Source organism: Myiozetetes cayanensis, unplaced genomic scaffold (assembly GCF_022539395.1).
Source record: "Myiozetetes cayanensis isolate MyiCay16 unplaced genomic scaffold, myiCay2020 scf1, whole genome shotgun sequence".
NCBI lineage: Eukaryota > Metazoa > Chordata > Aves > Passeriformes > Tyrannidae > Myiozetetes > Myiozetetes cayanensis.
The window spans coordinates 135,244,363-135,256,415 of NW_026086604.1; the positions used below are offsets into that span (position 1 = coordinate 135,244,363).

The window sequence follows — 12,053 nt, forward strand, 5'->3', positions numbered from 1 at the left end:
CACTCTGTTAAGCAGAGATGCTTGAAAAGAAATCTTTCTCTCTCTTTGGTAAGATGTTCTGCCTTTTAAAATTACATTATTTTAGATCTCTTTTCAGTTTCTTTGTGGACAGAACCAATGCCATCATGGGAAAACATCTACTGCTTTGAATGATTTTTAACACATTTACTCAATCTGTGGGTAACACTAAGCAATATCTTGCCAGCAGCCATCTAGAAGGGGTTAGTTATACAGAACCTGAAAGACAACACCGTAAAATGCAGCAGCATTTTCAGAAACTTCATTGTAAACATAATAATTAACAAAGGGTTGGATGGAAATTCTAGTATTGCAACGCAACCTAGAGAAATGACCATTTCTACTTGAAAGGGTCCAGTTGAATGGACCTCCACAGTAAGCATAGATGCCTGTTTAATCAGAACTTTGTTTTACAATCTATAATCTGGCCAAGGCATTTTCTGTTGATTTTCAACCTTTCAAATGTGGATCTGGAAAGATGACTGGTTCTCTTAAGGTTCTTTGTCCAATAAATACAGAAACTAGCAAACTACTTAATTCTGGCTAACTTAAGTCATCTGTCCTTACAGGTATCCTTAAGAAAAGCATATCAGCTTTTGACTACAAAACAGAGACAGCGTAGGGTCCAACTGTAATGTGTTAGCTTTGCTGAGCAAATCCATCAAATCACTCATGGATTTGGTAAACAAAGATTTCAGAAGATGCTGCAGCTCGTCTTTTTTTAGTTCTGGGTCTAAATGTGAAACAGAACTCTTTAGCTGTGATGTTTCCTTCTCACAGAAAGCAAAAGCAGTGGGTAGGCATATTGGGAATGAAACATTTTCTGTCACAGGCAGTACAAATCTTGAGACTGGAAGGGAGAGGTTAAAGCAATACAGTGTAAGGGTGAAAACCAGATGCCACAGCATATGGAAAAAGGGCAGTATCCAAGAGCAAACTTTATGCTGAAGTCTGTAAAATAACCCAGAATGAACAAATAACAGAAGTCCTTGTAGAAATTAAAATAGAATCTAAATGCAAAAGAAGGACAATACAGGTTTGTGGCTCAGAAAAGCAGCTGAGAGAAACAGAGAAGGAAGGGCAGTGCTCTGCCACTTCTATTACCATGTGAGCTGCATGTAAAGGCAGGTGGGCTTAAAGCAGGTTTCCCATGGATACACTAGCATAAATCTTCCTCTATAACTGCTACTGTATACATACCACTATGTAAATGCATCTACAGACAATCACTTGATTAAAAACACTGATTCTCGGTATCAGTTTTCATGTTTGTCTTGAAACTTTAAAGTTTGACCAAAGGTGGTAGAGTTACAGAGAAAGTTTTCTACACACACAAATTTCATATCTATATGTATTCAATGGCTAGGCAGTTAAATGACCAGACACAGGAGAAGGAAAGAAAATGAGGTATTTTATATTTACTTACATTCCTTGAAAGTCACTACAGAAATGTGCGTTACCTTGTGCATAAGTACTGGCTAAACAGATGAGAAAGGCTTCTGTTCAACAGGTAAAAGCCCCAGTACAGTGGTTAGGATTTGAAAGGGGCCCTGAAGATTATTCTACTTTTCTGCATGGCTCAGATATCTGTGTATTATTATTCCTGCTTTCGAGAGATGTTCCATGAAGAGATAAGATAGCCTGTATCTCATCTTACTGAACCAATCTGTACATTTTTATTGTCCTACCTGTACATATTTTTTCCCAGGTGATCATAACCCTATTTGTTAAACTTCTCTTCTGACAAGCTTATACTTTCCACATATTGTAAAGGAGTACAGTCCAACTGAAGTGATGGAATAATATATAAACAATCCAGTAGTAAGTAAAAGAAGAGTTTCAATAATCATCTGTGAAACCAGCTAAACACAAGGACAGAACCTTCTACACGTGACGAAAAGCAGAGGGAAACTGTAGAAACCATGTCAGGAAAGTTTCCCAAATGTGACTGTGAGTGTAGTCTGGTAGTCTGTGCAAGACAAAAGAGAAATGCAAAATATCAAGAAATTTGAAGAACAATGAGCTGAAAGAAGAACTGAAATGAGAGCTTTAAAGTCCATTATGTTATGTACAAGACTTTTTTTTTCAAAGAAATTTAAACAACAAATGCAATCTTTTTTTTTTTTTTGTACCATTTGGTAAAACTGCATACTTGCTTTGTACAGTAAATGTCTACTTTTTTAAAAACTATGTGTATTTGTTATATACAATTGCCATACTTCATTTATATTTAAAGAAGAAATTATATGAAATTGTGCCTGTGATTGCAGAGGTTTGGACTTAATTCTTTTGAATCTATGTTCTTCGAGTATACCTGTACTAATGATCAGATAGCTGCTCATAGTATAAAGTCTAAAGTAACTTAATGATTTTAGTTTCCAAGTGCTCTCAGGCATTTTCATCTATATCATTTTACTATCATAAGAAAGAAAAATAATATACTACAATAATATACTACCTTGGAAATAATTTTTTACTTTGTGTTTCAAAAAGAAATATCTTTAAATAGAAAATCTTTAAATTCCACCTTCTCTATTAACTGACAAACAACTTACTTTGTCTGACAATCCAAAGGGGTTGTAATGTCCAGCTATCAGTGTGTGTTAAGCTTTCACATTTACCCATAGTACATTTTAGCCAGGTGTTCCCCTCCCTTACCTATTGTGACAAAATCTTATTTCCCAGTTGTCCTAAGAAGGCTTCTCAGGTAGAATGAGGCCAGAAAAAAAATGGCATGGTAAGAATAAAATCTAAGACATAGTCTTTCTAGAGAAAAATATTGATAAAATCATTGATAAGCAATAAAATAGATAATTTTATTGAAGAGATCCGAGTGCATGTGTTAATGATAGATTGAATACATCTGTTTTAACAATAATATTTCCTGAGCTGAACAAAGTAAGAGGCCAAACCCAAAGACATTCAAAGAAGCAATAAAAAAGTTAAAAAAAAATGAAGAGGGGAAGAAGGCTTGACTGTATTAACAGTAAATAACTTAATTTTAAGTCTTCATTATTATTATACCTTTTAATGTAATATTTAACCTGAAGTGACATATAAAAAGCATGGACTGTTAAATTACATTTTAAGTGGCTGAAGAAGACAGGAAGAGATAACAGAATTTTTCATGACTTCATGTGACCACATCTTCTAACTAGCTGACTGCAAAATTTTTATCCTCAGAAAGTATGATAGATACTATTTTAAAATTGGATTCACAGGGAGGACTTTGCAGTCTCAATCAGTAAAAAGAAATAATCTATCTTGCATCGATGCAAGGCCAGCAAAGTTACCTGCTGTGCTAATAAAAGCCTCACCCCGCTACTCTAATCACATGTTTTCATCTTGCTGAACTGCATGACTATTAACAAAATTTAGTTAACTTTCCCTTTTCACTTATTTCTATATTGGCTTCAGCCAAGAGCAGAAATATTGTGAGACAGACCAGCTTTGAACATTTTTTTAATTAAGAGCAGAAACTATCATGGTATTCACAGAAAGAGAGATTTGGAAAAATCACTCGATCTTCGCAGTATTTATACATGGAGAACATTCGGGATTTTTGAGTTTCCTCATCATAATATTTTTTTGTGTTTATTTTCATTAAGTAAATAGAGTTCATCAGTCTTGAGACATACAGTTCTTGTAGAAAAACTAATGGATTCTTTTGTAACTTCTTTCCTTTCTTATTTCTTCCAAAGTGGATACTGTTTTCTTTATTTGAAAGATTTACAGCTAAACATTGTATTACAAAAACACATTGTTTTTATCTTTAAAAATACTCCCCTTGAAAGATAAAAGTTTCTCCATCAAAAACAAGTCATATTTCACTCTTAGAACATCTTTAAAAGTTTAAGGTGTCAAAGTTAATTTGTCAAATTGAATTGCTTTTGCCCAAAAAAATGATGGTATGGCTGTGCAAACAAACTTTAGTTATCAAGAGCCATCTTTAAACTACCTTTTCTTTAATGAAGGAAGCTGTCTATTTTCATTCGCTATTGCCAACTGAATAACTTCTCATCTTAATGCATAAACCAACTAAAAATTCAAAATAAAGAAATGAGACAAAAGTTTCTATGTTATGGTTGCTCAATGAAAATGGGAAACACAGTTTATATAAGCAAGTTTCTATTAATTTTTCTTATTAAATAACTCTAAAATAATATTAACCAGATTATTTTATATTTAAAAGTTAATTTTATTCCTGTTTATTCAGCTACAGAGGTTTCCACTGTAGCAGAACAGATGAAGAAACATCTTTTGAGATGAGACTACTTCACTATATCTCATAATTTTTTTCTGTGTTGGACCGATGCAATGTGTTGGAAAAACAAGAGTGGACAACAAAAGGAACTGTCTTGTCCTCTTCACCTCACTGAAGCAGCTAAAGCCATAGCAACAAAGCAGAGTGACTTCAAGATTATTCCAATACTACTCTATAGCCTGTAAGAGCAGAATTCCTCTCTCCTGGCTCTTTAGGAATTTGATCATAGCACAGTCAAATACTTTGCAAGTGTATTTCTACTGATAGTTTCAACAAACAAAAGTAAAATCCATTATCCAGGTGTACAGCCCAAGAATGCATGAAATGCATATGGTCTAAAAAACAGTGACATAGTCACTAATAGTACACTAACAGCAACTTTTAGTAGTCCTTTGGTCTGTTGTTTTCTTTACGTTTTAATCTGGTAGATTACACCTGAAGTTTAGTCCTGGGTAAATGCCAAAATCCTTTTTTTTTTTTTTTCATAGAAGCAGTGGAACTACTATTATCAAAGTCTTTTGAGGCCACAGTTGGCCTCAATTCTTTCAGATTATCTTGAGGAGCATTTAAATGATCAAAGTATGAGAAACAACTAATGTTGAAGAACTGGAAAAACTAAAAATTGTTTCCACTGGTTTTAGATTGAATTGAATTCAAACACAGCTTAGAAAGCTTCGTATAATTATTAAAATGTTTATGAGATAGTCATCACTAATATGTAGTTTTGTATCATAGAGGTGTAAGACAGCATTATTGGAACGTTCTGAGGATGGTCTATCTAAACAACCAATGCAGTGACAACACAAACTAATAAACTGTTATAACATTTATTGTTTGTGTCTTTGCAACTCTGTCATGGCTCTATAAAACAGAGTGGAATTTAAGAAGGCAATCATATCATATTGTACCACTCACCATCACAGACCAGTGAGAATGCGAACAAGCAGCATGGAGTATAAAATATGTTTTAGTTCAGTCAAAAGGTTCAGCACTAGATAAAATGATTGCTTGAAATTTTATGGTCTATATTATGCAGCAAATGAAACAATGATCTCCATGTTCTTCTCTTTCCTAAAGATCTATGGAAGTCCCATGGGGCAAGAGAGAGGGTAAAGACAGGAAAAGAGTGAGATGGACAAAAAGGAAAAACACAGAAGAGAGGGAAAACAAGAATTGGAGGAGGATGGAGTTTAAACCTTTTAAAATCCAATTAGCAAGCCTGATTCAAAAGTGCAGAAGCTACATGACAAGCTGTTGACTAGCATGTGTAGCCATTATAAACTAAGCTACAAGAAAAGCTGGTCAAATATTTTCCAGTGGAACAGTATTCCATCAGAAAATGCTAATGGAACGGAACCAAAGCCTTCCATAAGAACACAACGACTTCTTGAAAAGTTTTGACAGAAACCAGGCAGAAAGGCAGGCTAAATTACCAATGTGTCTCTTCATCTTTTCTCTTGTCAGCCAGATGGCTGGTGAGTAGCCTGCCAGGCTGCTTGGCTTGTAGTTTTCATAGAATCCCTGACTTCTTGCCTGATGGGCTGCCAAACAGCTGGAAAGCCAGGTCTCCAGGAGCTCCTGAGTTTTTTGGCTTCTCATGGTCTCCAAGCTCTCAGGCAGCTGCTTTGCATGGAACTTGGGACCCAAGGCTCCTCTGTGAGGGAGATACAGGCTAGACCCTTATTTTCCCTTTGCTTCATAGCTTTCAGTTTATGTGTTTTACAGAAAGTGGACTCCTGTATTTGCAGACATTAAGGACCTCACAGCAATTTATGTCAGTCCATTTGGGATCTCCAACATGTCTACAGGAAGCTCAGACAACTCCTGGTAGTAGGTTCACTAAACTAGGCAGCCTGTGTCAAGAAACACTGGATGGGCTGTTTCTGCATGTACCCTGCAGGCATGGCAGTGGGATATGGATTCACCAAGCCAGGTCTGGCTTCCTGGGCTTCCTAAATCTCCAAGGACCCTGGTTCTCAGGAAGGCTTGAGGGGCAAACCAAAAGTTCCTATTTGTCTCCCTTGTAGTATGCTTTCAAAGTTTAGTTCATAACAAATTCTTATAATTTGGAAGGTCTAAATCCAGGTATCAGGGATTAAAAACTGCATAAAATGAGAGTAAACATAGAGAAGTAGGTATGATTGAAGTAAAAAAGTAATACTTCCAGAGAACACAAAAAGGAAAATGGAAAGAGAGCAGAAAGAGCACTAAACTTGAACTGCCAAACTTTCTGTATAGAATTGCAAGAAGCATAGTAAGGAAAACTAAGAAACTGAAAAAGGCTGTAAATATGCAAGTAGGGAATTTTGACATTATGGGCTTAACCAAAGAACAGTATGTAAAAAAAATATATTGGTACTGCTAAAATAAAATTTTAAAAATATAAACCAAATTAACAGCAGTGTGCAGTATGGAGTATGATTATCTTTATACACTACAGTTTTAAATCAGTAAAATGTGTAAAGAAAGCACCTTAATTAATTTAAAACAGCAAATAATTTTACTATTTGTTATATATTAGAAGAATTTCCAAGTTCAACTACATTTCTTTGTTACTTTTAGTAAAGAAATGCTCTCTGCGGTTTCGTACATATGGTTATGTTAAAATTTCCATAACAAGCAAAATCTATGTAAGAATCCTACATAGCATAGGTCATCAGCAGCATATTTTCCATCCACAGGTTAACTCCAGACTGCTGGCTGCAGAAGTCACTTCCTCAGAATATAATACTGTTGGAAGACTGAAGAGGAATTAACCTTCACACGTACCCATCTCATTACCCTTCCCTACTAAACCTGGTTAAGTTTTGATTTGCTTTTGGTTTCTCGTGTGTCAGCAGGGACATTCTCTTTCCCTGTATGTAGGAAATGCACAGACAACTTCAGATAGATGATCATCTTTATCACACCCATGATATTCCACTGCAGGGCTGAAATCACGATTTATTAGGAAAGTGTGAGATGTCATTTTACAAGTACATTTTAAGAAAACAGAATAACTTCCTAGTGTCTCAAACCCCCAGTTTCTGTCTGTTTACTTACATTACTTTGACAGACTCTATACATAGATGGCTTCCTGAGGTTCTTTAAGAAAGCCTTACAGTTGAGCTATAAAAAGGCTAAAACTGAAACTTGAGAGCTCATATGCAAGTAGAAAAGGACAGAAAAACATGATGCCTGACGTTACCATTCCTATTCTAATGTTTGCGCCCAAAACTCTACTAAATATCAGGACTGAAAATAAACCTCTACAACTTTTTTTTTCCTTTTCCTTTTTTTTTTTTTAAATTTATTTAAAGATTCTAGTAGAAGGTTACTCTGTGAGGAAATAGGTATTTTCATACAAACTCAAGTTGGCAGTATTCCTCTTATTGGCGCAATGCCTTTGGGTGATTTTTATAATAGCACAAACAATATTTTTGTAAAATTTCTCTAAATGTTTCTGTTTGGGCTGATGTATGTTGGGAGAATGTTACAAATACTGTTTTTCAAAGAAGCATCATAACCAAATATTGCTGTTCCAACATCAACAGAGTTCAGTAGACTTCTCCTAGCCATTTTTCATAATCATTTGTGTTTCTTGGACAGCGCACTTACACTTTGTCACTACCAATGTGCCTGCAGTAGTAATGTTTCCTTTCGGAAGTAAGGAACTAATTAATAAGAATCTGCTTCTATGAAGAAGATAATTCCTTTGAATAAATTACATTCTTGTCTCTTTATGTCTTAGATTTTAAAGAAATGTATGAACTACTTTACCCAAACCCATGACATATTGGTCTAAAACTCAAAAGTAGCACTTTCAGGTGCTGTGCGAATTTTCTCAGGAGAGTTCTACTAAAAAGATTGTATCACTGACAGTAAGATCTTCACTCTACAAGAAAAAGAAATTCTTCAGGCTAAACATATCTAGAACTAATGCTGGCATATGAAATAATGATTGATGTCAAACTAATATTATGGTTGTCAGAGCTATAACAGTTTATGTACTAGAGTGTACAATTTACATTCTCTATTTAAAAAGTTATAGATCTGTCATGGACCAAATATCACTGAACTTTATCATATTGCTGTAACAAACAACATCACTTAGCTGTATCATACACAATTCTATTCCATGGGAAGCACTCTGAAACAGCTACCATGATGTGACTGTCAACATATAATCTAGGTCTATGGGAACTTGGATTCTTCTCCTTTTGCAATTATTGCCTAACAGCAGGCAAACTAGTTAGACCCAAAAGCTCAAAAGTGACAAACATCTAAACATCTTGAGAATTTGAGCCTTGGCCTTTTGTGATTCTTATCTCCTAATGGTAAAACAGCAATGATGGACATCCCAGTCTTAAACAGAGAAGGGAAACATACTCACATGTTATGACAATAACCACCCTATTAGAATGATTGATTGGCTTCTAAGATTTTGTAAATATCAAAAATAACCTTTACATTGCTTGTACAGAAAATGTCTGTGTGGGAAAATGGATGCTGCATTACATGTTATAAAAATTTGTTTCTGATACTATTAACAAGTTCTATTTCATCTGTGAGCCTACACAACACAGAAGAGAATGACTACAGCTGCCACAAAAGAACACAGAAAGAAAACAAATCCAGATTCCATGCTCACAGCTATTTGAAACACAGTTTGCAGTCCCAAGTACAGGCTTGGAAGAGCCAGAATGCACATAATCCTTTAAAGTCATAAACTTATTACTGGTTTTGAATCAAGCACTGCGTAAACCAAACTGCTTTTTGGAGGATCATGCAAATCGTTGAATAATATTAACTTTGAACAGAAAAGAAAAAATTTTCTTTAGATAGAAGTAGTTGCTGTACTTCCACAGTGTGCCTATAATCACTGCTTTATACATATTTCTTTCTATTCAGTGTCAGCGGAAAGGGTATTATTGGTAGGTTTGTTTCAGTGTGCCACTCGGCCTCAGGCTCAAACAAAGAATTCTTTGTGGGGTCACAGATTAGCATTTGGGCAGGCAGCCAAGAGAGATGAAAGGAGGATAGCTACACTAAGGATGTACATAGCTTGCACTCATCAAATATCTTGGGAGAAAAAAAAAAACGAGAAAAAAAACCAAGAAAAAAATCCATTTAATTTATAATTTCAGTAGCTCTCCTCTATTCCCTTAGTTTCTGAAAAAGTGCTTTTAGTGGAAGTTTTAGCAATGTGTAGTTCTACTCTGACTCTTCAGGTCACAGAATCTTACACATAGTAAGTATTACCTTGGTACTGAGATCAAGTAGTATTTTAACATTCAGTTATAGCAATATTGTTCAAGAGAGAGGCAGGTATATTTAGGTGCCAAAAAACCTTCATTATACTAGAGCTTAGAAAAAAAAAAGATGAAAAGATAATTCAGAATAACGAATGTTTTAAAAATGGCAAGCTGCCATTGCAGAGATCATTGTGAAGAAATACAAAATCCTTAAGTTATAAAAATTAAGAACAAATATTCCCGCAACACTTTAATTCATATATCTGTATCTACATCAAATCATCTATTTAAATTAAATAGCAGCCAAACAGTGCTCAATTCCAAACAGGAAATACTGCCTGCAAAGGATGCTGAGGATATCTAGCACTCTGAAGGAATTCTCACTCTTTACATAGTCAGGATCTCATATTATATGTAGAAGGATGTATATTTGTGGTAGAATAGATACTAGATGCAAAAGTTGCATCAATTATGAAGTAAATTAGAAATGGAAGCTATTATTGTACAAGGATTAAAGAATAACATTGGTATTCTAGGAAAATTCTAATGGGAAACAAAATCTTGCCCATTTATTCTACCACAGGTCAGTGGTGGGAATTCACAGAAGACGACTTGCGGCTTATACTCACCATTCTATCTCCATTTGGAAACTGTCATGAAATACATGAATAGCTCAGTTTTCTGTGCACAACTGACCTGCACAACCACCACTATTCACAACTGGCACTTTTTGTTGGCAGTCTGAGCAGAAAACCTAAGGATTACATTGGCACTGAGTCCGAAATATGCTCTGAAATCAAATGATGGTCTCTTGAGAACATAGCTGAAGTTCCTCACAGTGGAGAACAACTAGAACTACCTGTGCTATTCATAGCCTGTGAGTAGAAGCTTTCTGTTTTCAGCATGCTTTATTTGGGAACAGTAAGTTTAGATCCTGGTAAGTTATTAAAATATATTTTCCAAATACCATAAACACTGTAAAGACAAAACATATTATATAATGAGCACTAGATGGAGGACTATTCACTTTTGAAAAGTGAATACATATGTTTTTTTAAGCAGTTAACAGATTGAAATAAGGAGAGTGTAAGTCGCAAACAGCAAAGTATTGCTGGAATTCAACCAAATATAAAAACTGTATGTGTGTGTATATATAACACAAATCTGTTACTTTCAGTACTTTCTTACCTTAGCATTTTCAACACAAGGACAAAGAGCCCAAGCTGCACTTGCTTGAACATCTGGGTCAGGATTTTTCAACAGTGACCATAACAAGCGAACTCCATCTAGACTGTCAATTATCCTATTGCAGAACAGAACAACAAAGAGATAATTAATTATGGAGTGGACAATGTTGAATCTCAAATTACATCAGTTTGGCTGGAACACTGCTTTAACAAACACTGGCATGATTTTAACACACTGTTTTGCTTTATGCAAGTGCTTGTGTATTATTGTCAGCTAATCACCATCAACATATTCAGTAAACAGTGCTTATTAAAGCAGATGAGTGTGAACAAATAATGTAAAGACAGAATGTTTTCTACCTAAATCTCATTAATGTTTACTTTTTTCCAGCACTGTCATTCAAAAGTCTTACAGAAGATAAAGTAAACTACATTATAACCAGAACTCATAAACGTGAAAACAAGCATGTGACTTTTTAACGATCTGCATGTAAAGTGAAATCTGAATTCGAGCATACTGGCTTCTTTCATATGGTAACAAATACTTTCCAAAACAAATATTTGTGCCCAAAACTATGTACTTAACTTTTTATTCAGTCTATGCTTAATGTATTTACCTTGCTCTATGACATATTTTAAAACACTATGTTTCTAATCTAGCATTAGAAATTAAAATGGTCACACCACAGAGCATCCTTTGTTGGGCATGAATAACGTCTAACTTGTTTCCCATGTGCTCCTTACTAACAAGACCAACACTGAACACTATGTTATAATTATTTAAACACACTGTAATCAAAGTATCTTCATGAGTAGCTGAGAAATGAATTATCAGTGGAATCATCTCTACCATCTGTGTTATGTTTACATATCAATCAGACTTGGGGATCATAACTTCACATTAGGTTCCAGTGAATATCCTAAATGGAAAGGAAGGTCAAACAAAACTTAATAACCTTTACTAACATACCCTTAAAAAAAAAAAAAAAACACACACAAACAAACCTGTGTTAAACTCAAAGCAGATGAGCTGGAGATGAAGAAAAGCAACTACATCTTCACTGTCTAACCTCAAAAGTAAAAAATTCAGTTGCATACAATGTGTTTACATCTTTCATTGTAAATGTGAGCTAAATTGAAATACAGATTGAGCTTCAAAACAGCAGATAAAATATCTCATTTGTGCTCACTATATATGGTTTGCCAGGAAATTTTAAAACTAATTATAAAATGAACTTTGTATGTAATCCTATCACCACTTGGAGCAGAAAAAATAATTAAGGACATGTAGTCTGTCTAAAATAAGAAAGGATTTTATTCATAACATTTTCATGCAAACTGGTTAAAAAA

General features: G+C 34.7%; 1 protein-coding gene across 1 annotated transcript in view; it reads right to left on the reverse strand.

Annotated features, from left to right (window-relative positions):
* Window positions 1–12,053, reverse strand: part of ODAD2 (outer dynein arm docking complex subunit 2) — a 78,628-nt gene that overhangs the window by 26,853 nt on the left and 39,722 nt on the right. The window contains exon 16 of the mRNA XM_050313717.1: window positions 10,705–10,819. Within this exon, the coding sequence (XP_050169674.1) occupies window positions 10,705–10,819 (115 nt within the window). The remainder of the gene's footprint in view (window positions 1–10,704; window positions 10,820–12,053) is intronic.